This window comes from Aythya ferina, assembly GCF_964211825.1.
Source record: "Aythya ferina genome assembly, chromosome: 1".
NCBI lineage: Eukaryota > Metazoa > Chordata > Aves > Anseriformes > Anatidae > Aythya > Aythya ferina.
In genome coordinates this window covers 201037439-201064779 of record NC_140296.1, presented here as the reverse complement: position 1 = coordinate 201064779, position 27341 = coordinate 201037439, and the positions used below count along the sequence as shown (strand labels likewise).

The 27341-nt window shown below is 37.9% G+C and overlaps 1 protein-coding gene across 6 annotated transcripts in view; it reads right to left on the bottom strand.

The window, feature by feature from the left end:
• The window catches only part of USP6NL (USP6 N-terminal like), a 118647-nt gene that overhangs the window by 34378 nt on the left and 56928 nt on the right, over positions 1 to 27341 (bottom strand). For all 6 annotated transcript variants that reach the window (XM_084517727.1, XM_084517730.1, XM_084517728.1 and 3 more), the window contains 4 exons: positions 26961 to 27034; positions 25845 to 25927; positions 8612 to 8651; positions 4124 to 4204 (listed from right to left, as the gene is read on the bottom strand). In XM_084517727.1, the coding sequence (XP_084373853.1) occupies positions 4124 to 4204; positions 8612 to 8651; positions 25845 to 25927; positions 26961 to 27034 (278 nt within the window). The remainder of the gene's footprint in view (positions 1 to 4123; positions 4205 to 8611; positions 8652 to 25844; positions 25928 to 26960; positions 27035 to 27341) is intronic.

Below are 27341 nucleotides of genomic sequence, written 5' to 3'. Positions count from 1 at the left end.
CTGGAAATTGCCAGCTACCCTGATTGTTTCTCTTTTTCCTTTCCCTCTCAATTTAGGCAACTTCAGTCACAGCTAGATGAAGGTAGACAGTGAAAGACAGCAATACTTTGGTGGCAATACTCAGATGGGAATATAACGGTTTTATTTAATCTTTCCTGAAAGTTATGATCATACTAAGACAGGAAAGATTCAATATCTGAGGTAGCTGATCGTGCCCTGGACTATTAAGCAGCAGAATACAAATAGGAAATAAAAGCATAAGCTAGAGAAACATGACACAGAGACACAAACTTTGCTGCTCTGTGACACTCCGTGCATGAGAAGTGACTGTGGGGGAGCAGCAAGCTGTGTGTGATTGCTATTTGTCAGAACAAAGACATGAGGACAGTGCCACCTTTCAGAGACTGGTGTCAGTAAGAATCGAGATGACTGCACTGAAAAGATGCCTAAATAATCACGCACAAATCAAAGAGCCTGCACGGAGTTGTACTCGGGTTCATTTCCATTATGTTGGCTTTCATTACCTATAAATCGTTATTCAAATAGGGGAGAGACTGGCATTTTCCTCGTTCAGTCTTCTCCAGTTGCTCGTGGTCACACGTTGCTGCCCTCCTCCTAGGCATAGAATTCCTAATGGGAAAGCAGGATGGAACCCCCAGAGCCCCCACCTCTGCATATTTAATATTCGTCTGCAATAAATGTCAGGGGAAGATGTAAACTGAAGCATCTCGTGCACACACACATCAGTGTGCAAACGTTTTCTCATAATTCTCCTTGCAGAGTTTTGAAGGGAAAAATTAAGGAAGCAGCCCCAGGGCATCTCTGCAAAAGCAAACTAAAAGAAAACTGCATTTTGCAATTAGGAATATGTCAGCTTGGGATACTGTAATCAAATCTACGGATTCATTTATGGTATATGTAAAGTACAAACAGATTTCTCCAAGCCAAAGCTATTTTAGCTGTATGTTGTGAAGGGTCATTACAGAAGGGCTCTCTGAAGTCCCATACTTTGTAACACCTACATGTGACACCAGTACTTTCTCTCTTCCCTCTCTCACTTATGCCATTTTCCAAAACCACACCAGCACTACAGTTATAATCTCTAACCCTACAATTATTATTTCTGCTGATTTTTTTTGTTGCAGCAATGCTCCCTTCAGTGCTGTTTCAAAACAACACTGATTTCAGGCGCAGGCTGACCGCACAGACACCACAGGAGCACAAAGTGAAGTGAATCCTGTAAGACACAGGCTGTTCTTTTTCTTTAGTAACTTGTTCCTCTAGTGTTAACCACTTCATCCTTCAAGCGAAGGCAGAAAACAAGAGGCAGGAATTGTTCTTGCAACCTGTTTCCACTCTTCAAAAAGTGGGGTTGGGAAACTGGTGCCTTCTTCCAGTCCGTTTTCAGATGGAAACTGTCGTTAGTTGCTAATTTTGTACAATCCTCAGAACATCACCTGGCTTTCCATAAAGGGCAGCAACAAATAATGTCCAATTTTCCACTGCATGTTAAGGAGGAGGAGGGGGTAGATTCTTTATTTTCTATATTCTGGTTCACTTACCACATCAGATGCAAGAAAGACTAACAATAACATCCTTGTTTTTGAAGTCTCACGTGCTCCGTCAGAACTCAGCAATCATTGATTTTTTTTCCTAGCCTCCAGCAAGGTTCACCCCTTTTAGGAACATACTGAATTATTCCTGCCTCTATTTATAGTTCAGTCTATAATTTGTTACATGAACTGAAGCCTCTTCTGCTCAGCTGACCTGCTATACCTTCTGCATGCTTGGTGAACAGAGGATTATTCTGGTAAACTGGTGTACAATGGACGGACATCATAGGCAGCTGAAAACGAAGGCTGCTGCTGCTTGGACAACGCACAGCTATTGTGTTACCTGAAAGGTCACATCTGACATACTCTCTGCAAACTAAGTAGCTGTTATACAGGGTTTTTTGACTATCCCCTTGATTTGTGTGAACATAAATGATCTTCAAATCACCCCAATAAAGAAACAAACCAGGAGTGCTATGACCTCTAGCTTTTTCTTCCAGGAATAGAAAGTAGCATTGTAAGAAAAACTTGGGAAAAAGGAAGATTACTTTTTCATAAATAAATATAAATTAAAAAAAAAAAAAAAAGAATCCTCTAACTTTTTAATAATATCCTGAAAAACATCAATAACTGCTTTTGGTACTTTTAAGAATAGCAAAGTACCAGAGCTTCTAGTCTCAGAATCGAAGGCAGCATGCATGCACCCGTGAGGAACATCATGAGAAAAGTTCTTCCTCTGCTTCAGTTGGAGTATCTAATTTCTCTGCTTTTCATGGCAACAAGCATTCTTTCCTCCATCTCTCCATCCAAAGCTCCTCCACATTGCACAGAACAATTTACTACCCTTTTATTCCACTAAGGGAGCAAGCTAAGTCTGCAGGCCACTCATCCAGGCAGTGGCTGGGATGTGCCACAGCTGTCAGCAAAAGAGCAGCAGGAGTCCTCTGCAACGCACAGCATCACCAGAAGTGTCAGAGCTCCAGTAGGAAATGCAAGTTTTGAGCCCTATTGAGGAGAAGAGGAATTTGGTTCCGGGAAGTTCGTATCGTGTGCATTAACCACCAGACAGCCAGAGCAGGATTTGTTCTGAAAACCTCCTCAAAGCACAGTGCTGGGAGCACAGCCTCTCCAGGAAGATCTTCCCCAGCCAAAATTCTTCCATGCTTTCACTATTGAACAGTTTTAAGATGACCAAGAGTATATTTACAGCAAATAAACTATTCATATGATAGCCTCGACTTACTTTTCAAAGTGACTAAAAGCACTTAGCACTTAATGGCATACCCAACACAACCCAACTTCTGTCTTTACTCCCTGACCATTATTTGTAATCCAGTAGGTTCAAAGTAATTCTGGAACTAAAAACCCCAAAAGCAGTTTTAAGAGCATGAATGGATAATTCAATTACTTTAAAAATTCACCCATAATTTCACATGGAAAGTCGTTTTACTCCTTTTATGTTCTGTTGTTGTCACTGTTCTCTTCTAATCCAGAAATGCTGGGTATAGGTAAGGAGCTGCCAGCATAGTCAGGGATTTATCCCTGAACAGTTCTTTCATACTGGTCTCAAAATAAAAGCCCATCAAGATAGAAAGTGTTCTATTGAAAAGCAGATCCCATTCATACTATCAAAAAAAAAATCACTTCTCTTATTATGAATGCTGTGTTGCAGATGATTTACAGAAAAACAGACTTTTTCCTCCTGTAAGGGATGATAAGGCACAGGATGGCTTCCTATACTTTTTGCTTTGAAGCTTACGCAGTGAAACTCTCCTTTTAGCAAAGGATATCTTGGGATATCCTAAGATATCTCTGCTGGCAAGCATGAAAAGGTAAACATCAAGTGCCCCACAAAATACCCCACATTATGACTAATCAGTTTCCTTGGAGAGTTATTTAAGGCAGTTTTCAATGAACAGAAGACATCCTAGGCTGTTCAGTAAACCTAAGTTGCAAAAAAAATAAATAAATAAAAAGGAAACCACAGAAGAAAATAAGATTAATAATAAAAAACCTCTCAGATCTTAGTAAGATTCTTTTGAGGTACTGGTGGCATATCTTTAAATATTAATTACTACAATATCCAGCATACAAATTAATTAAAAAAAACATCCTCACGTTAAAATTCATAACCTTTGAAAGGGGGTTGTATGATTCCTGCAGAGTTCAGCTATTCCCGTTCAAATGTATTCCCTCTTTTCAAGCTTACACTGATTTTCATTTTTTTTCCCTTCCTTCCCATTCTCAAGGTGTAATCAAATACTACTTCTGATACACACCAACTAACTGCAAGACAAGACAAGGCAAGGTTTCATCTGCTCCACAAATTATTCTGCAGTCCTATGAACGCAGGACACTACGTGACCCTAGTTCTGAACCCACAGCACAAGTACAATGCAGTACAACACACTATTACTGGGAATGATGAGCAGACACGATATTGTCCTTCAAAATTCCTTGCATTTGGAAAAAAAACGTGTATTTTTATAATCAGAAAATAAGACATCCTAATTTAAGGTTACATATTCATTTGGAAGTGATAACTAAAGAAAAAGCAGGCGTAACTTTACCTTTTCACTATTCTTGTATTTCTCCCAGCTTTTCAGCATCTTAAGCCATTTTGTAGTTCTTTCAATTTCAAGGTGCTTTTGCTGAAATGAAATCAGAATATTTTTAAAAATCTTTTCAAAATGAGTACATTAAAAATTATTTATTTAATGTATTTTTTAAAATATTGAGAAAAAAAATATTATAATATCATCAACTTCTGGTCTCCTCACATCTAAGAACAGCAACAAAGAATAACATCAGTTAAATTAAATTCCTCTTACAAAGTACTATTTTACATAGTGCTGACAACAAAGGTTTCTGCTGGTCTTTGGCTGCCTGTTTTTGGGGATGTTTTAAGTTCAAGATTTGTAGAAGTTTCTTCTCTACACCTTTTTGACAAATAAAAAAAAAAAAAAAAAACTTGCTCCTATACTCAGTAATGTTTCAGGCTGCAATTTCTGCTGCAAGCATTTTAAGTTAGCTGGCTCTGAAATCAGAGCCTTCTTTAATCAAGACACAATTAGCTGTTTTAGTTCCTAGAGTTTCCTGGCACTTTGGCTTTTCACAGTCAAAAATCCATACTAAGTGAGTCTGGATGATAAGAAGAGGTAGTATTTTTACAGCCCAGTTTTACACGTTGTAAAGAAGGCTACATCTCCCTAATTACACTAGAAAGCTAACTATTAACTCTGATGTCTGTGGGGGAACTGAGGTTGTTTTTTATGAAACTATTTCAACTGCTGCATAATGCTTTGGAGCTGAGGATTTTCCAGGAACAGTGAAAAAGCTGAAGCAGAAAACTTGTCTGTGGTTACTGCTTTCTCGTCAAACCTGAATATTCAGGGGTTTGGTAAAGCTCAGCTCCTCCACTTCAATTCTTGGTAAGACAGGAAGGATGTTCTGATTCATATGGTCAGCGATAAATTGATGTAAGAATATTCAGAGTAATTTCTGCAGGACACTGGAAAGTTATTAATACTTTATATCTGAAGTGTGGGGGATAATATAAATGAAAACTATTACTTATTGTCTCAACTGAATTTTAAATGTATTTCTAGCTTTTACTCCCCATCAGATTTTATGTATTTTTTCTTGTCTACCAACACAATAAAATGGGAAAGGAATGTTTAATCCAGGAGCACAAAGCCTTCAACTAACAAATTGCAAATCAGTGCCTGCTTAGATCCATCCCAACCCTGATTCAGTCCGTAAAACATCTTGGAAATAAAGGGGTTTTGGTTTTGTGTTTTGTCGTTGTTATTTGAATAGTTATTTTTATTTCCACCTGTCCAACAGAAGTATAAGTTATGTGGAAATAATTGCTTCTACCATCTCAATCTTACTTATCTAGCTCTTCACGTTGCAATCAACTGCTCACATTCTTGTTCAGGCTCCATGCCGTATTTAGGAAAGTCTCAAGTACTTCTTATTTTTTCAAATAATATTTAAAGCCCTTTCTGAAGAGTTAGGTTAGAAGGAAACCGTACAAAAAGTACTGCTTCCCAAATCTGATAGGTTTTATGTTATTGCTTCTGATTCTCTTCCACACTCTGAACCTCTGTGAGAAATCAGCATTTTTAGCATATCAGAAGTAGATGGTCCCTAGGCATAGTTTCCACTGCTCGAATAACACTGCTGTCAAGTTAGAAAAGGTCTCTGCCCTCAACAGGTTGTTTAGATAATTGGTAAGAAAAATAAAAATCTACCTGCTCCTACAGTCTTTTTGTTTGCATGTTTGATCTACTTTGAAGATTTTTGGTCTTTTGAGCCAGAAGCTCACTTCAATTGTATGTTTGTTCAAGCTTTTATGCCTTCTGTGTCAATTTATCCCAGTACTCAAGCAATGCTGCCGTACTCAAAATAACAATTATTTTTTCTGTGTTCGGTTGTTGAGAACTTTTAGTTTTTTTTTTTTTAAAGGCTGAATTACGTTCACTTTCATGTCTAGCAGGTGCACCACCAAATACACGGATAGATCTGAAGCAGCTCATTGCAGAATAGAGGGCTGCTGCTGCTGCTCTTTTAGGCAAGTTCCATGTAGTTGTCACCAAAAAAAAAATCCATTTATCTCTCTTCTGAGTACGTTATCCACTTTGAAGCATTCTTGCCATAGGGAATAACAGAATCCCTGACTGAAAAAGAAAAGGTTTCTCACTCTCGTGTCAGTAAATAATATACTAATGAGAACATGAAGCGTGAAGTTCTGCTGGCAAGCACTATTGGCTGCATCTTTTGTGCAGCGCTCTTCCTTCCTCAATGGCAAGCGTGCTAGAGCTGAGCCTTACAGCAAGGCTGCAGCAGGAGCCTCAACAAAACCAGAACTCACTGGACCTGCTCTCTGATGTACAATCAAGTAAATCAAAGACAAAAAACCCACACCACTGAAAATGCCTTACAAAGCATTTCATAGCACTTCATAAACAGTCTGACACAGACTCCAGATTTCCTGAGGTCAGTTCCCTGTCCACCTTTCTCTTCTGGTTCATCTTTCCTCCCCTAGCTTTAGCTCAGATGTGCTGTGTGATTCACATGAAGATTAGTTCATAAAGCAGGACAATGGCTTGGCACATTTAAGTCATCAAATGCCCAGCGAGGTAAACAAAGCATCAAAGGTACACTGCATTCACAGCAATAACGCCTATTCTAAAAGTATAACAGGCAAAAACATGAGCACAAATGTGTGCACAACCTCAGCTTCAGCTTGACATTAGGATGTATATGAAGAATGGAGATTTAAAAGTCACAAGGATATGCACAACCCTTTAGCTAAGCTGCAAGTTAAATCAAAGCATGAGTTAGGAACTCGTGTTTTTTGTGTTGTTTTTGTTTTGTTTTGTTTTTAATTCAGAGTTAAAGCAGAAAAAGCAAAAAACTTTAACAGATTTTGCACAGAAAGCTTCCAGTGTTAGCCTCTATCAACATGACACATTCATTGTCCTGTGAATGATATTTGAAAATAGCAAAGCCTCAACCACCACTGATAGAAGGCAGATAAGCCTCAAACCAGCAGAGGTCAGGATATCATCAGGAGTACAACCAGGAGTCTAACACAGGAGCATTACTGCACAATTATAAAAAGAAACTAGGTTTGCAACTTAACATTGATTCAATAAATACAGTTTCTATGCTGACATTTTGTCTGAGACAGCATGAATAAAATATGGGACAAAGAACTGAGACACTGTTTTCACCCAATAATTTAAGGCTAACAACATAGTCACAGCGAAACAGAGCTTCAAAACACATGTACCACAATAATTGCAAGCTGTCTAATGTTTATGCTCATAGGCTCACCACCCTGCTGTGTCCTGATGGAAATGAAATTATATATAGTCTTACTGTGTTATTAAATGTAATGGAACATGGCAGGAAAATGCAACTTATTTCAGGCTGTGTATGCAGAAATACACTTGAACTGATGCAAAACATAAGGGACTCTGAAGTTCACTTCTGAGAAATGCTTCTTGCTAGCCCTGTACTGATCCCCTGTTGGCTTCTCCACAGAAGCTCAAAGTACTTCACATATGGAAATGTTGCTCCAAGTCCTCAGAGCTGAGCTTCCTTAAGACAAGTCACTCCACCCCTCTTCCAAACACTCTAATGATTTGTGCAGCCAAGAGAGGACTAAACTTACAGTTTTGAGTTAAATTAAACTTACAGCTTTCAGCGTTTCACAATGAGTTTTCTTACGATACAGATCAGCACAAATCTGATCAAGTCCTAGAGATAAGAAGGGGACTGACAGAAAATGCCCACAGTATTGAAAGGCACACATCTAGGCCCAGACAAGCAGATACTCTGTTCCCAGTGATTTTAATAAAAGCTCAATAAAATCGAAAGGTCAGCTCCCAGACTTGTCCTCCAGCATCCTCCCTCAGTTGGAGGCCTTTTGGACTGCGGCCTGCACTGCCTGTTGACAGGTCTTACACATCTACAACACCCCTGGCTTGTCAACTCAGCATTACAAGGCTGTAATCACGCTGCAGTGACTGACATCCAGGTCACCCATCACTGTTTCTATAGAAAAGCACGCTGCACATGCCAGGGGAAGGCAGCAGATGCCTCAGCACCAGAGGTGCCACCTCACTTGGCCAAATCCCCCGGGCAGTGCAGCTGACAGCAGCTGTGGCACCGCCATGATGCTGCTCACCCCGGACAAGTGCCTGCCAGCTGGGTCCCCATTAGGGCAGGGCTGGGCAGGATTTGTTAAACAGCTCTGTTTACATAAATAAATAACATAAATAGCTCAATCACATGATGGGTGAGGAAAATCTATGTCTCACTGCGACTAGTAATGACATTATCGTGTGGGCCCCCAAGGGATCTGGAGGCTAGTTAACAAGGCCTCAAGGGACATAGTCCTTCTGGGACTTCCATCATGTTTCTCCAGGAATGCAAATCACTAAAATGTTTCATCTCCTCATTTCACAACAATTTATATTTTTAAAAAATCCGGAATCTGTAAGAGTTCGCTTCCTAGTTAAAAAACTGGAGGACACTGAACTTACCTTCTCTATTGCTGCATCATGGACAGGAAGCTCTTCTGGACTGAAAACAAAGAAAAAATTCATATTAATCTACAAAAAAAAATCATTTTGTCTAGGTCACATTACAAGTGATCTTCTATAATAGCAATATGTAGTAATGAATGAGTAAACAAGAAGTCTCAGCTTCAGACAGGTATGACATGGTACCCTTGGAATTTAGTTTTTAAACACAGCAAGATTCACGTTTTAAGTAAAAAAAATAAAATTAATATTGAAACTTCTAAATCAGAACAGACTGTAGAACTTCAAGAGAAGAGGACTTTACCAGAATAATAATTAATAATAATAATCATCATAATCATAATAATTTTTCTGTTAAAGTACCCTGGGCTGTACTACTCACCTGAAACCAGAATTTTCTTTAAACATACACAGCAATTTTAAATTAAAAGTTGCTTTAATGAAAATTTTTCAAACCATTGCATATTTTGTGTGCAGCTTTATTTTTTAGAAATCCAGCTATTCCCAAACCTGAGAATCCGAACCCCATTCCATGCATTTTTAACCTAAACAGCTTCATTTACTTGACCATATAATTAAAATAATTAAAATACCCCTAAAAAGTTTTCCCTTCTTTTCTATTGCACCCTGTGAAAGGCACAGAGACTTTGCTTGACTTAGGAGAGTTAACTTTTTTTTTTTTTTTAAGTTTAAAATTTTCACTCTGATGAACAGGGAGAAGGTGACAAAAAGTTTTATTAGTAGGTATCTAATTAATATTTTAAAATAAATTTATTTCACTTCTTAACCTAACTAAAAAGACGGGTTATGAAGAAAAAACTTGAAAAGCAGCCTTTTATCGGATATTTTCTGGCTTTATATTATTTTAGTTTCATTCTGAGGGCTCTAACATATTTTTCTTATCAAAGAAACCTATGTTTTTCATATCAAAAGTAACTAAACCGCTTTGATGCCAAATGAGACTTCCTTCCTTTGTATGCATCGTCTGCAGCTCCTGAAAACATAGCAGCTCATCTAAGCAGCAAGGCTCCCCTTTTCTGCTCTACAGATCAGATAAATAACATACCCAACAAAACCCACCTTGAAAAGGGACAATAAATCCTTCCCAATAAGAACAAGAAAAAATAGAAGAGTAAAAAGAAGAGTCCTTACTAAGTCTTAATATTTTGAAAGAATAACTACTCACATCATCACAGCTGTCTGTGGCAAGGACACTAAAACCCACCAGTTTAGACCAGTATTAAATTTGTGCAAGGGTGAAAAATATCCTTAATGGGAAAAACTACAGAAGTTGAGATGGAAATTGAAATCTACCTTCCCTCCTATGTTGATGAAGCCAATATAAGAATAGTCCAACGCAAAACACTTAAGTTATATTTATATTTTATTTCATTTAAAGACTTAAGAGATGCAGTTTCAAATTCAGAAGTTTTAGTTGAATAATGAAATATATCTGAATTACTTTACCTAATGAAAAATCTTGTTCAAATCAACATTTTGGAGCCTACAAAAAACAAATTTTGGAGTCCAAACAAGTCTAAGTTTCCAGTACATACATTAGGAACTAATTTAAAAACCAGCAGAGCTTATCTTTTGACCAGCAAAAAACATAATCAGTTCATTTTGAAGCACTTCCCAAGTATCTGAGAGTTTTCTTGAAGAGTAACACCAAAACCCAGTATAATCTGATGGAAGTCTCAGTGTCTAATATGCTAGAAAAAGCCTACATCCAGTACCACCTGAAGATGTGATGTGCATCATTGTGTACGTCCCCACATAATTAAACTAACAAACTGAAAGTAGGCTCTGTGTATGCCAAATATCACCTAGAAATCTGAACAGAAGTTGAAAAAACATTAATATAATGAGCAAGTGGGAAGAAAAAAAAATGTATTTGCTAATCTGCTTTAGTTTTTTGTTTTTAATTACACAGATTGCTACACCTTTCAACTTTACTTTGAATTTTCAGTTCTTTAATGACCTCTTCTCCTCTCCTCACGCCAAATTTGAGTGATCCCCGTGGCTGCATGCGCGAGCCGCTGGACTAGACAATCTTCGAAGGTCCCTTCCAACTGAGCTACGCTACCAGAAGAGTCAGGCTCACTGAGGCAGCAAGAGGAGCACAGGCACTGCATTCTTCATGGCCATGCAAGGTCACACAAGCAGCTGGCTGCCCGCACAAGAGACTCTTTTTCTTCCCCAGTGCTGTCACCAGCATGTCAGGCACCGAGCTGATGGCTCCAGGTCCCTGCATACCCACACAGGACCCAGCTCCTGCTCTGCTGAACTGGGACCACTGGACAGCTCAGCTGCCCATTTTCTAATCTGGCACGGAAAGTAATCACATGGGAAATTAGTCCAATCTCATTTTCTCACAAAGGAATGGACAATTCACAATAATTTATTATGGAAATGCTCTCTGCTAGCTTTAAAATAATCCCAGAGGGACAAACAGAAGGCATAGCTGGATGTGCTTTGTCCCGGCAAGCAGATCCCCTACTGCCTGGCTGTATTAACCCAGCAACAAATTTATCATCGCATTGCTTGTGCGCTAATACCAAGCACCCACACACTTCAGGCATCGAAATGCCATGGGAGCACATTACGCAGGCCCTGATTTTCATTCCCCAAGATGCTGCTTTCAGCTGAGCAGGAGGACGACAGCAGGGAGCGGAGGAGCACCTTGCCCGGGGCTGCTCCGTAACTCACGGGCCTGGAACGCAGGAGGGAGTTCCTGGAGATCCCGTGCTCAATTAACAAGGCTGCACTGATGACACCCACGTACTCACATACATAATATTCAAATCTGTCATGTAAGGACTTAAGGAAAGGCATAATGAGCAAACAAACTCTCTCGACCTGCTAAAGAAGTTTGAAATAAATACATCTCCTTTTACTGTATTTATTTTCTATGCAGAAGCATCATTTTTTCTCTAAAAAAAGATTTGTTTGTGTCACTTCAGACACAAAAGTCCCATCTATTAACCTAATTTTAGTAGACTGGAAGTGTTCCAATCTTCCCCCTCCATCTCATTTTTTAAACCTTCAGTTATTTAACATTGAATCTTCTCCCTCCTTCCACAGCCTTTTTAAACCTGCATTTCTCTATCTGAGCTCTTCACCAAGTACTAAGGTGAGTGGCAAACAGTATTAAATTAGCCACATCCTGGCCTGAGAGGACTGCTTCCCTTTAATAGCTCCAGTAATATTCATGCAGGGGATATGGAGAAGAAAAGCAGGGCTGATTAATGTAATTAGCTCAGCACCATACAGTACCTGAAATCCGAAAGAGAAGGCATGGGGCGGCTTTTAACTGAACCCATGTACATAAGGTGTCATTTGGCAGAAACACAGCCTTAGCACCACATGGATCAGAGTCAAGGAAGATCTAACTTGGGTAAATGCAACGTAATCAGACGGGAACCAAGAATTTTTCAGGCTGGTCCGTGCCTTCACCCCAGGCACAAAGGTGAGATTAAATCCCGGCTCTGACAGAGAGGACAGCCCACACGGAGGTGTGCTGGTTTCTTACCAGAAGGCCCTTCAAAGACATCTCATGTATAGGGAACAGACTGTGGGGTCTCACCGGGATCAGGGCCCATACACGGGGTCCTCACTGGCAGCACCTGCTGGAAGTGCTCCTCCTGGCCTGCAATCTGGCCTCCTACTGCTTTCCTGGGAGAATTTCATGTGAAGGAAAAGCAGCCTAGAGTCCAAATAACCAGGATTTCATGTGGGCAAGTAAGGATTTGATTGAGAATGCTCAGGCTTTGTTTTGTTTTAATTAGCTTCCACATGATAGATGGATTTTACATCTCTGCCACGATGGCTAATACAGTTTTTCACGCATTTTTTCAAGATAGCTGTTAAAAAGAAATATTAATCTGAATTACATAGAGATCTGACACATCAAAAAGCTACATGTGCAGATCTGTGGTTTGACCATTAAGCTGTATGTTATTGAGTAGCTGAAATGAGTAGCTGAAATACGCTGAAAACAGTCTCAGACTTCACAGGCTTACAGTCACCCACCAACTGCTGCCACTTATATCGGCCTTCTTTAAATAGCACTGATATATTTGTTCAACAGAAACAAAAGGAAAGACTTCCTCATAGTAATTCACTCACTAGGTTTATTCTTCTCCTAAGCTTGTTTGCAGTTACATTCAAATTTATTTGCTGAAAATGTCATAAAAAATTTTCATCTCTTAACTCCTAGTTCTAAACCCACCACCTTCTTAATCCCCCTCCCTACCTGCTGTAGCCTTGCTTAGCCCAGAATTAGCCCGTGCCCTGTGAAGAGCCTTGGGCTCCTTCAACCTGAAAGTGTTGCAAAATATTCCTGTTTGCAAGTCATTCTTAGAATGAAAAGAAATAAAAAATACATCAAATTTTGTCAATTAATTTCCATATTCCTATATTGCTGAATTCACTATCACATGTGTATTAAAAAATGCAAATCCTCATAAAATCCCAGAATGGTTAGGATTGGAAGAGACCTCAAAGACCCTCCCAGTTCCACCCCCTGCCATGGGCAGGGACACCTCCCAGCAGCCCAGGCTGCCCAAAGCCCCATCCAGCCTGGCCTTGGGCACTGCCAGGGATGGGGCAGCCACAGCTCCTCTGGGCAGCCTGGGACAGGGCCTCACCACCCTGAGAGTGAAGAATTTCCTCCTAATATCTAGTCTAAAACTACCCTCTTTAGTTTAAGACTTGTCCTATCATTATCTGCCTAAGTAAAGAGAACCTCTCCATCCTTTTTATAAGACCCCTTTAAGTACTGAAAGGACACAAAAAAGCAAAATAAAAGCTGTGGTGCAGTCCTTCCATAAAATAGCTTCTCACAGCATTTCCTAATTATTTTCTCAAGCTACCCTCAACACATTACTAAGTGCAAAAGCATCACCTGGCATGCACATTTTAACTGAAAAGTGTTATGAAACCATATTTGGCATCACATATTAAATACAACGTGGGATATGTTTCTTGCAGAACACTTATCTTCAAGGTCTCATTACTCAATCACAAAGAAGTAGATGCAGTGGGTTCACTTTTTCAGTTGTGATGCAACGTTAAGTGTTTAAAGCCAAGAGGAAAACACATTTGCTACCAACCAGAAGAATGAATTGGATGGAACTCCGAAAAAAAATCCAGCCTTGGGTTTTGACTCTTTTTGAAATTGCTTTGATCAAGGAATATGTGAGTGAAATATCTTCCAAAAAAAAATAATAGTGTAGAACCAAAATCCAAAGGGGTCATCAAGTTAAGTTTATGAAAAGTGGGAACAAAGGGAGAATTCAATTTACATTTGAACACGAAAAGTCTGAGTGCATATGAAAATGTTGTACAATACATAACTCAAATGGTTGAGTTACAAATTGCAACAACATTTTGGAACTTAATTATATTAGGAAGAAGTAAATCTTCCCAGGCATGAACAGTTCAGTTATTAGGCTGTGCAATAATTCATCGGGAGTGAGTTGTACAAGTCTATAGCATTACTGGGCAAAAAATGAGTATCTTCACACTGGGAAACCAACTCTACTACAGCAAACACACTGACTAGATGCTCTTTTAGGTCTGCCCCTCCTTCAGCTTCTGATACAGGGCACATAAAACCATCAAAGCAATAATCAGAATGGTTTGGTTGGAAGGGACCTCAAAGATCAGCTAGTTCCAACCTCCCTGCCATAGCCGGGAACACCTATAAATAAAAAAATATGTTATGAATACGTGAAACTGTGCATTGCAACAGAATGCAGCCTTATTTCCTATATCTACATATCAGCCCAGGTAGCTCTTCCTGCCTCACGTCATACCATATAGCTGCTGATCTCTGTTCAAAGGTTAGGTGACAAGTGCTGCACAGTCGTCTTACTGTAGGGAAGATAAATAAGGCTGCGTAAACCACCAGACACATAACAATTCTACTTAGAATGATTATTTCCCTGTCTGCATTAAATTACTGCCACGATATGGACTATAAAGCAAACTGTCTTATGAAGTCAACTGAAAAAAGCTAATTAATCCTTACAAGTAAAACCAAAACAGTATTTCAATTCCATGCCTTTCTTTAGACATAGGATTAAATTGTTCTACTCTTTAAAGCACAAATCTAAAGCAGAATTCAGACAACATTGAATTCACATCTTTTAGTCTAAACAAGTTAATTTTCGGAAAAATTCTGGTTTTGATTAATTGACTTAATCTTCCAGCCTTTGAAGTGAAATTAAAGGCAACAGTGTCATTTTCAAAACCAATAATACATGGAAAAGATTTCTGAGAATATTAAAAAGAAAGCAAGTTGGGTTTGAAACTAAATGATGGATTTTCTACAGATAGAACTCCATGGATCACTTCCTCCTTCTTCCCATTACGTATTTTATTTATACAAATCACAATTCTGATTGTGTGTCTATCAAAATAATTGGAGCTCTGCTACTGCTACCATCCACTCTAAATTTCACCAGCTAACCTTTGCACAGTATGGGGGTGGTGTCTGCAGCAGACTAGAAAACAGCTTTCCAAAGTTTTGTTAGAATTAATAAGCAAGCCAAAGCAATTAATTAACATACAGGATAAGCCAACGTGATATCCCACAATATAATTATCAGGAAATATGCTGCAAGAAAGAATTTAGTGCTGGCAAAAGATTGGATCAGATGTGATTTCGTGACTAGATTTTAGTTACAATTATTATTTGTGGATTCTGTTGACGTTGCTGCCAACAAGCACAGCACAATGCCATGAATATGTAGCCCCTGTCCAGAAGTCTGCAGCACAGCAAACTCCCAGAGATAAATTAAAAGATTTATCAAATTCCATTAAATCTCTATCATTAGGGACAGGTATGTTCTATAGAGAAACTTTAAAGTTTTTCCAGCTTGGAATCAGAAGACCTTTGAGAAAATCTATAATCCACATAATTGAGCAGAGCAGCATTTCTAGTTATCTGATGTCATTTTAATTGAATATATGCAATCACTGAGGTTAAAAAAGTCTTCTCAGAATCAAATTCCAAGTGTCTTGGAAAAAAAAATTAATAAAAAAGAAAAAATACAAAAAGGTAAAGCCACCTTATAGCCCTAAAGTGGCTAAAGACAAATGAAAAAGAATAAATCTCTTTGCCTTGCTTTGATTTATACTCAATATATAAATGTATAAAAAAGTGGGGTTTTTTTCCTTATATATGTAGATTGCTTTTAAGTATTGCTTGAAGGGTAGTTAATATGTAGATCACTTACATCATGTATTAATAATAATCCAGGACTTGCATGTTGGCAGCTTCATCTGTACTAAAACTAATGTGCTATGCAACATATATTCTGACATCAATGAAATAAGACAGTAGTGTTCCAGCAGCACAAATTTGTTTGCTGCTGAAATTCAACGTTTTATGTACCTACACTTGCTTCTTCTATAAAACAATATTCTGCAGTCTAAGATTCTGCTTTGGAGGGTCTTTCATTTGGGTCAAGATCAGCAGCATCACTGCACTTCAAGAAAAAAAACATCCATCACCTAGACCTCATTCAGCACTCTTAATAATCACTGTCAATGAAGCATATTCAGGCCATTCCCTACATCCTTTAGTCTTCTATAAACGCTAAATATAGTAGGAAATGTAGGTAATAATGATTGTGTTAAATCTTTACATGCTGCTTGAGCAGTAACTTCAAACCAAAGCACAGCACTTTATATATTTTGTATAAATTAAATCCTATGTTATCATACTCACTGACATTTTCAGGTGTGCTACCTACTAGCTCTTCTCATAACAAGAAGTGGTTCACGAATTCCCAATACACAGTGGGTGATCTTTTACTCAAATCAAGAAATGGAAGATGTTAACAGAAGCACACTGTTTGTCCTTAGCTGGCAGATTTCTCCTGCAGCTTTACTTGTGTTCGCAATTAAATCTGCAGGGCTCCAGTCACTTCACTTCTTTCTGTATCTGCTGAGAATCGTGGAAGTGACAGCCTGCACTAACACATTGGAAGGGATTTAAAATTCAAATTTCGACTCCAGTCCTAAGAATAAACTAAAGAAAGGGGTTCATCTGTGATCCAGTTTTGGAAAATAATCCACAGTGCCCTGAATGATAGAAAATAACAGCAAAACGCCCCTTCCTGCCATGGGGAGATCCTACCTGCAGAGTAGCAGAACCAACCATATATTAGATTGCGATCAGGATAGCAGGAGAGGAGGAAAAAACAAGTTTTAAACTTCCTTAAAAATGACAGGGGAAAAAAATACACCTTTTACTAAGATGAACAAGACTGAATTAAAAAGAACATTTGAAACGCTTTTGCAAAGGAGCTGAAATAAGCAGTCCAAAACCACACAAGGACTTATCAGTAACTTCTAGATACAAAAAGATTTAAATGCTATTGCAGCCATGAAAGCACAGCACACAGGGAAAGTTGTTTATTGTCCCCTGGAAGCCAAAATTAAATAGACACTAAAAATATGACCGAGAAAGATGTACCCGAAATCCTACTACTGTCCTTTTGGGGCTACAAATACCAATCCCGGAGTTGCAACTTTTAGAAATGTGTTCAAATGCATCAGTGGAAAGAAAAAGATCACAATGCAACTGCGACTGGACACAAATGTCTGCATCCAAGTCCAGGAAGGTGTCAGAACAGATAACACCAAAGTAAAACATCCAGCAAGCTCAATATACTGTTTGGCTGTTGGTTCTGTTGAAATAGGATTGCCTATTTTTACCCAGGTCTCTGCAAGTTCACAGTTTCACAGGCCCCATCACTTCACAGTTGAATAGCAAGCAGAGATTCATTTTAATTTATACACAACTAATAAATAGGATCTGGTCCCAAAATCTGTAAAGTCCCTTCATTATTGTTTAGTACATGTCTATCACTAGCATGTTTTTAAACTAAGCTTCACCATACAAAGCGCAATTAAAATTTTCTTTTAGTAGTTGTTTCCTGTGAAAGCATGAAAGAAAAAAATACTGATTTTGTCTAATGCTAGGAAGATTAAACTAGAAAAAGCATTCTGAATCTCAGTTACTAACCCAATACAACTTCAACTTCTCTCCTTAAATAAAAACAATTCTCGGTGCAATAAGGAAGGAAGATTATTTAGAGGTGAAATTTAATTTATTTTTTTTTAATAGCAGTTCCTCAGTAGCTTGATTAGCAATGAATATTTCAGAGCTAAATCAGTTCAGGGAAATGCAGCACACATACAGCAGAATCCATCAATGCAGGATTATAATGAGAGTTGAGTTTTCATAGTAAATCTTCACAACACACATGAAAAAATTCTACATAGTCAAAATGAGGTATATTCATCTATTTAGTAGGAAAAAAAGGAATTAAGAGAAACATACCTCTTCTCTAATATTGAGATCTGACTATTTGCATTTTATTTTTTGAATAGGAACTTGATTTGGCAGCTGAGGTAGGCTGAACCTTCATCTCCTGCCCAGCAGTGGGCAACGTGAAGCCGCTACCCCGAGAAGTGGGTCTGACCCCATCTCCCAAAGCTTGGGAGACAAGAGGGGACAGGACAACAAGGACAGCAAGCCCTTAATAAATGGCCACAGCACATGAAATGTATTAACAGGTACATTTATAATTGAACCATTAAGAAGGAACATTGCATTGCTCCTCTAGCACATCATTGCATCACTTAATGAGTTTGGCAGTGCTGTGCCTAGAGAACTAAGGAAACTGGCTGCAGGTCCCATTAGCATCTCAACCTGCCTAATAACCTCAGTATTCTTTCCTTAAGGTTTGACATACACACTAAAAAATTGAAATTAAAATTAAGATTACATTAAAATCCCTATTGCTTGAATATTGTTTCATTATTACCAAATAATGTACATTATTACAGTATGTAATAATTACATACCACCATAATTCTCTCTTTAAATTCTATTACCCAGAGTATTTTGGCATCTCAGTAACTTCTTTTTTTGCAGAGAACCCTCAGTGACCAGTCCTTACATCTCTTATCTGAAGAGACTTCACCTGTGTACCTATCCAGGTCAGCAGGGTTAGCTGCATAACTAAGATTTATTGTTCTTGGACACACAGTTCTAATCAGCGAGTTGTAGAAAGTATTAAGGAATGCATAGAGAATATTCTAGTGATGAAGTAATGTTTTCCAGCAAAGCTCTGCATAAACTACCCAGAAAAGGAAGCAACTTCGAGATATTAACTTGTTGCTCATCATATTGCTCCCTACTAAAAAGTTATAGGCAAAAGTAAGAAACTTTAAAAAAAATATATTTGGAAACATTTAATGGAGTATCTCAGTTCTTGATTGAGCTCTCCACTTTGCTCCACTACCTCATTTTTTTTTAAATACCATGCATTTAAAGAGTAAAGTTTGATGGAGAGGAGCAGGTAGGCTACGTTATCTTAGGAAAAGGCAGAATAATGAATTCTGCTATCTGAAACATGCATCTGGCATCCCAATAATATCTAGCTTTAGCAAACTATTCTAAAATTATGTTCGCTGCTTTAATAGATTCATGATAAAGAGTAAAATCATGAATCAGATTCTCAGCTGCTGTAAATTGGTGCAATGCCATGAAAGCCAGTGTGGAGCTACTCTGAGAGCAGCACCATAATCTGACTCAAATTATTAAGAGAGCTTTCATAAAGGTCTCTTAATAATTCTCTCTCTTAATAATTTTCATTTAAAAAAAAAAAATCTACCATTAGCACTTTATTGAACTCTTCTCCCTTTACTAGGGAGAAACTTCCCTTTACTCTACAGAATAAGCCTCAAATCTACCCAACAACACGATGCTGGGCCCTGGATATTAGTCCCCACTGCAGTATCAGCCAGACCACGCGTACAGCCCCAGCTTCTATTTACTGAAGAGGTAGGAAGAGAAAAACCTGTTTTAAGTGAAATCAGTCAAGTTACAGCAACAACCAATATTAACAGGTTTTGTGGTCTGAGATAATTATTAATACAAGACAATTTGCTAGTAGCCAATTAATACCTGAAAATAATTCATATTGTGTGAACTGAAGAAAGTCTTTAAAATAATTGTTGATTTATTTTTTAAATTGTGTCATGGAAGCTTAAACTTTTCACAGCTCTGTATTAAACAGGACAATTCAGTTGATGCCATCCATCAATGAATGATGAAAAGTTTTTGAAAAGCTACAGACTATATATTTTTTCCTACTATTTCCATTTTGTGCCTTAAGACCTAAACAATTATGTTTTCCACAATATGTTATATGCTAGTTAACATGCTGGTCAGTCATAATCTGCTTTCCAAAGTAGGTTAAAAAATAAACACAGCCTTGAGGTGTATCTGCCCTAACTCCAAAAACCAATGCCAATTTTTTTTTTCTTACTGAGAAAAACACAACTGTATAGTCTTAAAGAGCTTTCTTATAAAAGAAAATGGGTGATATACAGAGAGGGAAACAGCACCAGCTACTGCATGAAGCTGCTGCTGACCTTTGGAGTTGCAAAATGCTGCTTTCAGCTTCTACCCTATTTTGGGAGCACGCACAAAGTTGAGGCTGTTTTGCAAACCCCAGTCAGTTAATCTTCACATGACCACTGAGATTAACTTTATACAGGGGTGTGAGAAAAAAAAAAAATAAGAAAAATAAAGTTTCTTCATCCTTGTAGACAGCTGAAGAGTTTTGTTAAAAATAAATAAATAATGAAAGAATATACTCACAAAAATGTATCTTTAAATATGTGCTTCCATGATCTTCAGTTAAAGCTTAAATTCTTATTTCTTTTCAACTTATTAAGCCATTTGAATTTGTTGAATTCTTTGGTTGCTTGGAATGTTTAATGCATTTTTAAATATAAAAATAAATCAAATAATTGTCACTTTGATATAAACAAATGGAGACACTTATCTCCATATTATGCAAACCATGCCCTTTAATAATATGTATATATAGTATTAGCAAAGATATTTTTATATGTATGTTTATACTTAAATGTTCCTAGGAGAAGTGGAGGAAGACTTGCCACTGCCCCAGGAGCATGTATTAGTCCTCCCTGTTTTTTTAACCATCCCAAAACAGCAACAAATCAACTGAAGAATTCAAGGGGCAAGGGTGAAATCCTGGATCCCAAAGCATTCCTGGAATGTCTGCTATGAGCTTCAGGACACGAAGAAATTCTTTTCAGTTCTTTACTGAACTTATTCCCTTGTCAGGGATTGCTGCTAGAAAAAAAATGCAAATAGAAGAAGTGTGCATGCAGTAAAGAATCTGTGATGAACAGACCACAGTGAAAAGTTTAAGAACTCTTTAAAATTTAACAAGGCTTCAAGATAATAGAGAAAGGAATTACTTTTTTTTAGGCGCAGGACATTTAGAGCTTTGTTATCTGCAGGTTTGTTTTTTTGTTTTGGTTCTTGTTTTTAATTGCAAAGCTCTGGTCCATTAATTTCATACCCAGAACACATAAAATTTTGCTTTTTATTAAATATGGAGGAAAAAAAGAAGCATCTTGACACACAGCTGACTTAGAGAAACATAACGTATCCATGACAAAATTAAAATGAAACAACCAACCTTTTCCTACCACACACATTTGATCTTTTCCATTTCCAAAAACAGCTGGAACAGTTTTGTGTTATGACTGCCTGTGAAGACATCCAAGACATTTCTCCCATTCCTAAACTACTTGCTTGAAAGAGTCGTATATTAAAGACTAAGGTTTATCGGAGCACTGAGGTGGTTCCCTGTGATGGTGGGCTAGACTTGTACATCAGCTACAAAACCAAACAAGTATCAGTCAGATTTGATTTCAAGCACAAGTTTTCTAGAAGAGAATACTCAGTCTTACCAAAATACTAGCAGACTGTATATAGAAATGCTGGTGCTAGACTTCCTGGAGGAAAAAATGTTCCTTTTAAAAATGATTGGCATTTTTCACAACAGCCTTACTGTTCAGCATTCTGGCTCTGTAACGAGAAAACAGGAGTCCACGGGGATTTGTACAGATGAATTTATGGAACGGGGATCGTGGCCAATTTCTCTGGGGTAGGGATGATGTCACTTTTTCTTTAATTAAGGTACTTTTAGGATTACAGGTAACTGTAATGTGCCTGGAAAACATGCACTGGTCTGTTACCTCAAGACTCGCTTTCAAGACTAAGATGATGTCCCTAACGAGGGCTTCTGGAGACAAACATCACAGACTTGAAGAATAAAGTGTCATTAGGCACTGATCCAAGGACACCAAATGACACTGAGGAATGTTATAAGTACTCGATCAAAACCAGTCTTTATCAATTAAGATGAGCAATGCTATTGTAATTAATATTGAATTTAAAGGTATCAAGATGAATCAATGCCAGCTCACCAATGCTAGGAGGTGACTGGGGACAGCCAGCAGGGCTTCACTAAGGGCAGATGGTGCCTGACAAATCTGGTGCCCCTCTACAATGGGGTTACAGCACTGGGGATAGGGAAAGAGCAACTGACATCAGCTACCTGGACTTGGGCAAAGCATTTGACAATACCCAAATCAGTAATAAAATAACTTCTTTGGCAATAAATTGTATTAAATATATAAGTAAAAAAATTACCCAAGTTGAGACCATTTCCTCCACCACAGCATATGGCTGGAATAAACTATGACCACTACCACTTCCATGCAGTAAGAGTAATTAGTAAGGCAAAGATTTCTACATTTTATCCAATAATGAGATTTTAACTTTTTTTCTAGTTCATACATGATCGTCATATATAATTTATTAACTACTGAAAACATTCCCAATGTAATTTAGTCAGTCCCACCAACAATACTTCTTATCAGTGCTCTGTTTTGTACAATCTCAACTTCGGCGTCTTCAGAGTCCGGCCCCTTCAGCTCCCCATGGAGTCATTTCACAGCTTAGCATGTTTGCTGGAAACCTCTTTCCCCATATCCAGCTTCCCTCTGAAATTTCCCCTTATTCATTTCAAATGATCCACATTTATAATGATGCTTTTGTATGGTTCGTTGAACTTTGTTTCTTCTTCCCTGAATTCACTGGGCACTAACTCGGTTTTTGTTCTGCTTTGGTTTTAATACTTGTTTTAATACCCTGGCCGTACCAATTTCCTTTTACTATCTGAAGTCATTTGCAGAAGTACAAAATAAAAAACGGTACTACAGCAAACACTTTAAATTATGTTCCTAAGGCATCAGTTATTAAAAATTCACAAGGGGACAGGTAAAGATGGTCCTAAATATTATAAATGATAAACACCACAACAAGCATTAGAACTGACCAAAGCTGCCCAGCAGATAGTTCAATTGTGGGTCTTAAATGAAGGTTACCCTTAAGGTTAGATATTTCATATTCGTTTCCAATCACTGAGAACTTTGAAACTGTTAAAAACTGTGCTAAAAAGGCACCTTTTCTCTGCTACTCAGTAGGTTGTCAAAAGGAAATCTAAAGAGTTTTACCCAATTCTACCAGTACCACAGGAAGACAAGGTAAGTGCAACTCTCTTCATGTTCTCTAAGTTTACTAATTCACAGTTTGACACCAGGACGAAAGAGGAATCCTAGATCCAGACCAAAACTGCTCTTTAGGAGTCCCTCATCTTTGTTTTCTCCCACCACCTTCTCTAGCTTTAACGTGGCACGTTACAGAGGCAGCTTGAGTGCTTCATTCCAAAAACACCTTATCTTTTCTGCCCTATCAGCAATCAGCTGAACTTTGGATGCACATTCAGAGAGACATGGAAAGCTGCAAACAGATCACACCAAGGAGAAAGAGTAGCTTACAAAACAACTCATGATAATCAGGGCCTGATGCACTTGAGCAAGCAAGCCCTAATTTTCTGGTAGGTTCCCCATATTCAGCAGCCTTCTGATGCAAGAGACATCTTTCAGCTACTTAGTATTTTAAAATGTCAATGTAAACAAGATCATCAGCACAGATTTCATCTTAACTAGATTATAAACAGGTTGATCCTGTCCACAGATCTTCATTTTTCAACATATATTAGATTTTTGTTAACTCACCCTGTAAGCACAGGATAGCTAGGTTAGGAGGGATTACAAGTCTTGACAGCTCAGTAAGGAACTGTCAGCAACACTCAGCAAGCAATCAGCTGGAGGTTTTTAACTGTGCCACTGATTGCTCCTTGCAGTGCTGATCTAGCACCTGTAAGGTTTCAGTGAATGGGATTCGATGATAAGCATGAAGCCAACTGTTTGAGGCTTGTGGAACATGCTGCATTTATGCTGCTTAGTTTCAAATTCTCTTAGAAACAGGGAGTTTCTTTCAGAAGTGGTAAATTGCACAGGCTCAATACTGCAGTATAAAGGAAGCCAGGCCTTAGTCTACAGTGCAATGTAAATTGTCTTCCCCTGAAAAGACATTTAGTATGCCTATCCTAATAGTATTTCTCCTACCAGGAGAAATTTTATTTCTATGGGAAGTGTCATTTGCAATGAATTTCCTTTAAAGAATCATAACGCAGCCTTGAGAGCACTCCCAGGTGAAACCTACCTTATAAAGAGCCATAGATCAGCATATGAGCCATGAATATCATAGAATTAGTGAATATGCAGGATATCTACATACACTGTTAATTTGTACAGTGCTTGTGTATTATTAATCTTTCCAATTCCATCCCTTGGAGTTGGATATATAGAGAATGAATTCTGCACTGGCTTCGCATATTAGTGACTAATGACTTTACCAGAAAGCAGCTACAGTCTAATGACTAGGCTACATCTACTCTGCCACATCACAAAAGTAACTGCAATACCAGGTAAAAGTGCACACTGTAGCTCAAAAGTACAACTACAGGAGCCTGGAAATCAGCACATTACTTGCCAAGTACTCACATCCCTCTATCTCAAATCCACTATGACATGAAATCCAAGACTCCTGAACTACAGGAGCAACCAACTGCAGGAGCAACTGTAGCAGTCATTAACATTCTTCCACACTCCATTTATATATATATACATGCACATATGTATAAAACAATATATATATACACACACACTAATAAATGTCATTGTATAACAACAGCAATGCATGTAACAGGGAAAGTTCAGGAGTTTGCAGAGATACCTAAATCAAGAATCCACTTGCAAATCTGAGGTTACTTGACTGTTCCCATTGAAATCGGTGGTGAAGGCAGCAGTGGCTTCTATTACTTTTGCACAAGAAATAATTCTGACATCCTTCTCCACTAAGATTACCTACAATGACAGCTACAATACCTGACATGCATTGATGCAGCTGTAGTTTACCAACACAAAAACCTCTCTGCGTAAAGCAGAACTGTCTGGAAGTCACACAAACTCACCCTGATGAAGTCGAGGCTATCTACAAGCAGAGGTGACTGTTTTAATTGACAACTTACTAAAGCAATGACATTACAAAACAGAAGAAAAAACCCTGAAAAAGCGAACCACATGCACACCAAGTAAGTGCATACTTAGTAATTAAGCTTTCCACTCATCACTGTTTTTCCTGGAGAACCTAACTGCACTTCACATATTCAAACAAATGTCAAATATCAAGAATGGCAAAGAGTTTTGACTAGTTATTACCAGAAGTGGCAGATCAGTTTGTGTTCAGGTTCTGCAAGTTGGATATTTCCATTTGCCAAACAAAAAGTTCTAATACAACCTAACGCTATCACCTTTATTTACCAAAAAGAGATTTTGGGTTACAAATAAGTACCTAAGGGGAATTCCATCTGGTTTCTGGCATTTTCTGACTTCGCTTAATGCAACATTAGGTCTCAAACTGACAGAGACTTCAGTAAGGTTTCTAAATATATCAAGTTAAATGAGATTCATTTTTGAAGGATGAGGATACACAGCTGTTCATATACGGCTATTATGTATTATTTTTTGTAAAAATCAACATTATAATAAAACTTACAAATTTCTTCCAAGAACTTGAAGCTTGTTTATATATAACACAATTATGTAAAAATAACATTTATCTGCTATTTAATTCAGCTGGAAAAATCTTTTGGTAGACTACCAATTTTTATTCCCAAATAAAATATTCAAAATATTTCCTTCTCTACACAGGATCACATTACACAACACACAAGAAAAGCTACAAATGGAATTGAAAACCACAGTGAAAGATTATCCAAGATTTACACAGCAAACAGTTCCCAAAAGATCTATTAAAAGGCATAATAAATACTTTCCCCAAATAGTCAATACAATAAAAAGTATAAATGAACAAACTCTTAACCTTATTTTCTTTTCACTATAGCTTACTTACTGTAGAAACCCAAATCTATCTGTGACTTTGTAAAGATGATAGTCAGCATCTTCCCATGGCTCAATCTGCGCACCGTCTCGTCCCTGATGGAGAAGGAAAAAAAAAAAAAAAAAGAAGGGCCAGATTAAGTTTGATGGCACAATAAGCTAAGACACAAAAAGCTCAGACATGAAGACAGGCTTGAGCCATTTGAAGTGTAATCTCTGGGACACTGTGGTAGTAGAGAGGAGTAGGAGGAGAACACTAGGCCAAAACTGATGAACCAAAAATAGCAAAGTAGCACGCCTCCCTCAGCCACTGTGAGCATTATCATCATCACAGGAAACCTCTCTTGGTCACTGCTGAACACAGAACAAATTTCAACTACTGATTCCAAGCAAAGATTGGTAACATACATGTTACTGGGTGTGAAGAGAGAACAAAAGTCATACACACATTTTTCCCTCATTAAAATACAAAGCTACTCATACGACTACACCCTGTGCAAGATACCCCTATGTCTGGTATCTGAGATGTTTCCAACTCTACAAACAAGTCTGTTGCTCACTACCCCAATGGCAATCATAAAGCCCTCAAGTGTTAGAAGAATATGTGAACACAGTGTAGGCATTCTAGGTATGTGCTGTGCTAGGCTTTTACTTGACAAGTAGCTTAAGGAAAAGATAATGCCTAATATTTCTTTAATCCCTCGCAGCAATCTGACTATGAATGCAGTTTACTTATCTTTTAAGTTCCCTGTAATGATTTAGGTGTTTCTATCACCATAACAGAATTCAATAAAAAGTACAGTAAGAGTTCCTCTGATCTTACAGATATACTTAGCATCCTCAAACACGCTATTTTCATTACTTCTAAAAACATTACATTTCTTAAAATAGCCCCAAAGCAACTTGCCGTGCACCTGAAAAATGAGTTGATTGAGTTATTATCGAGAGCATCCCCTGTGGAGGGAGAATTTAGCTCACCCAGAAGCTGGTGTATCACGAAACCCTCAGATCAGTACTACACAGAGTACTGTAAACAAAAGCTAGCAGGAAACCATGATTCATATTTTTAATAAAAATATTATGAAGATGAATTATAAGATGTATTTAAATCATGATCATGTTCACTTACTCTGTCATACTTGGCAACTATCTCTGCTCGTTCCTGGGCAAGTTTGACAGCAGCATCCTGCTCGGCATCTGCACCTGTGAAGGATTAAGATAACGCCGTTCAGATTCTCTCCCTTGCGAACACAACTGCACTTAGATGCTTAGAAAATAGATCTTAACTTCAGAGAGATTACTTGGATGAAGAAATGCCAAAACAATTATATTAAAGCAAAATACGACCACGGTACACCTCCTGAATACTGTTCAAGAGTAAAATACAATTATTGGATAGTGTTCTAACTGCTGAATTTATAATGTTCCCCATTTTCTAATAAAATACTTATTAAATAAAGTTAAAAAAATAGTATCACACAACCCACTAACTGAAAGACCGAAGAAAGTA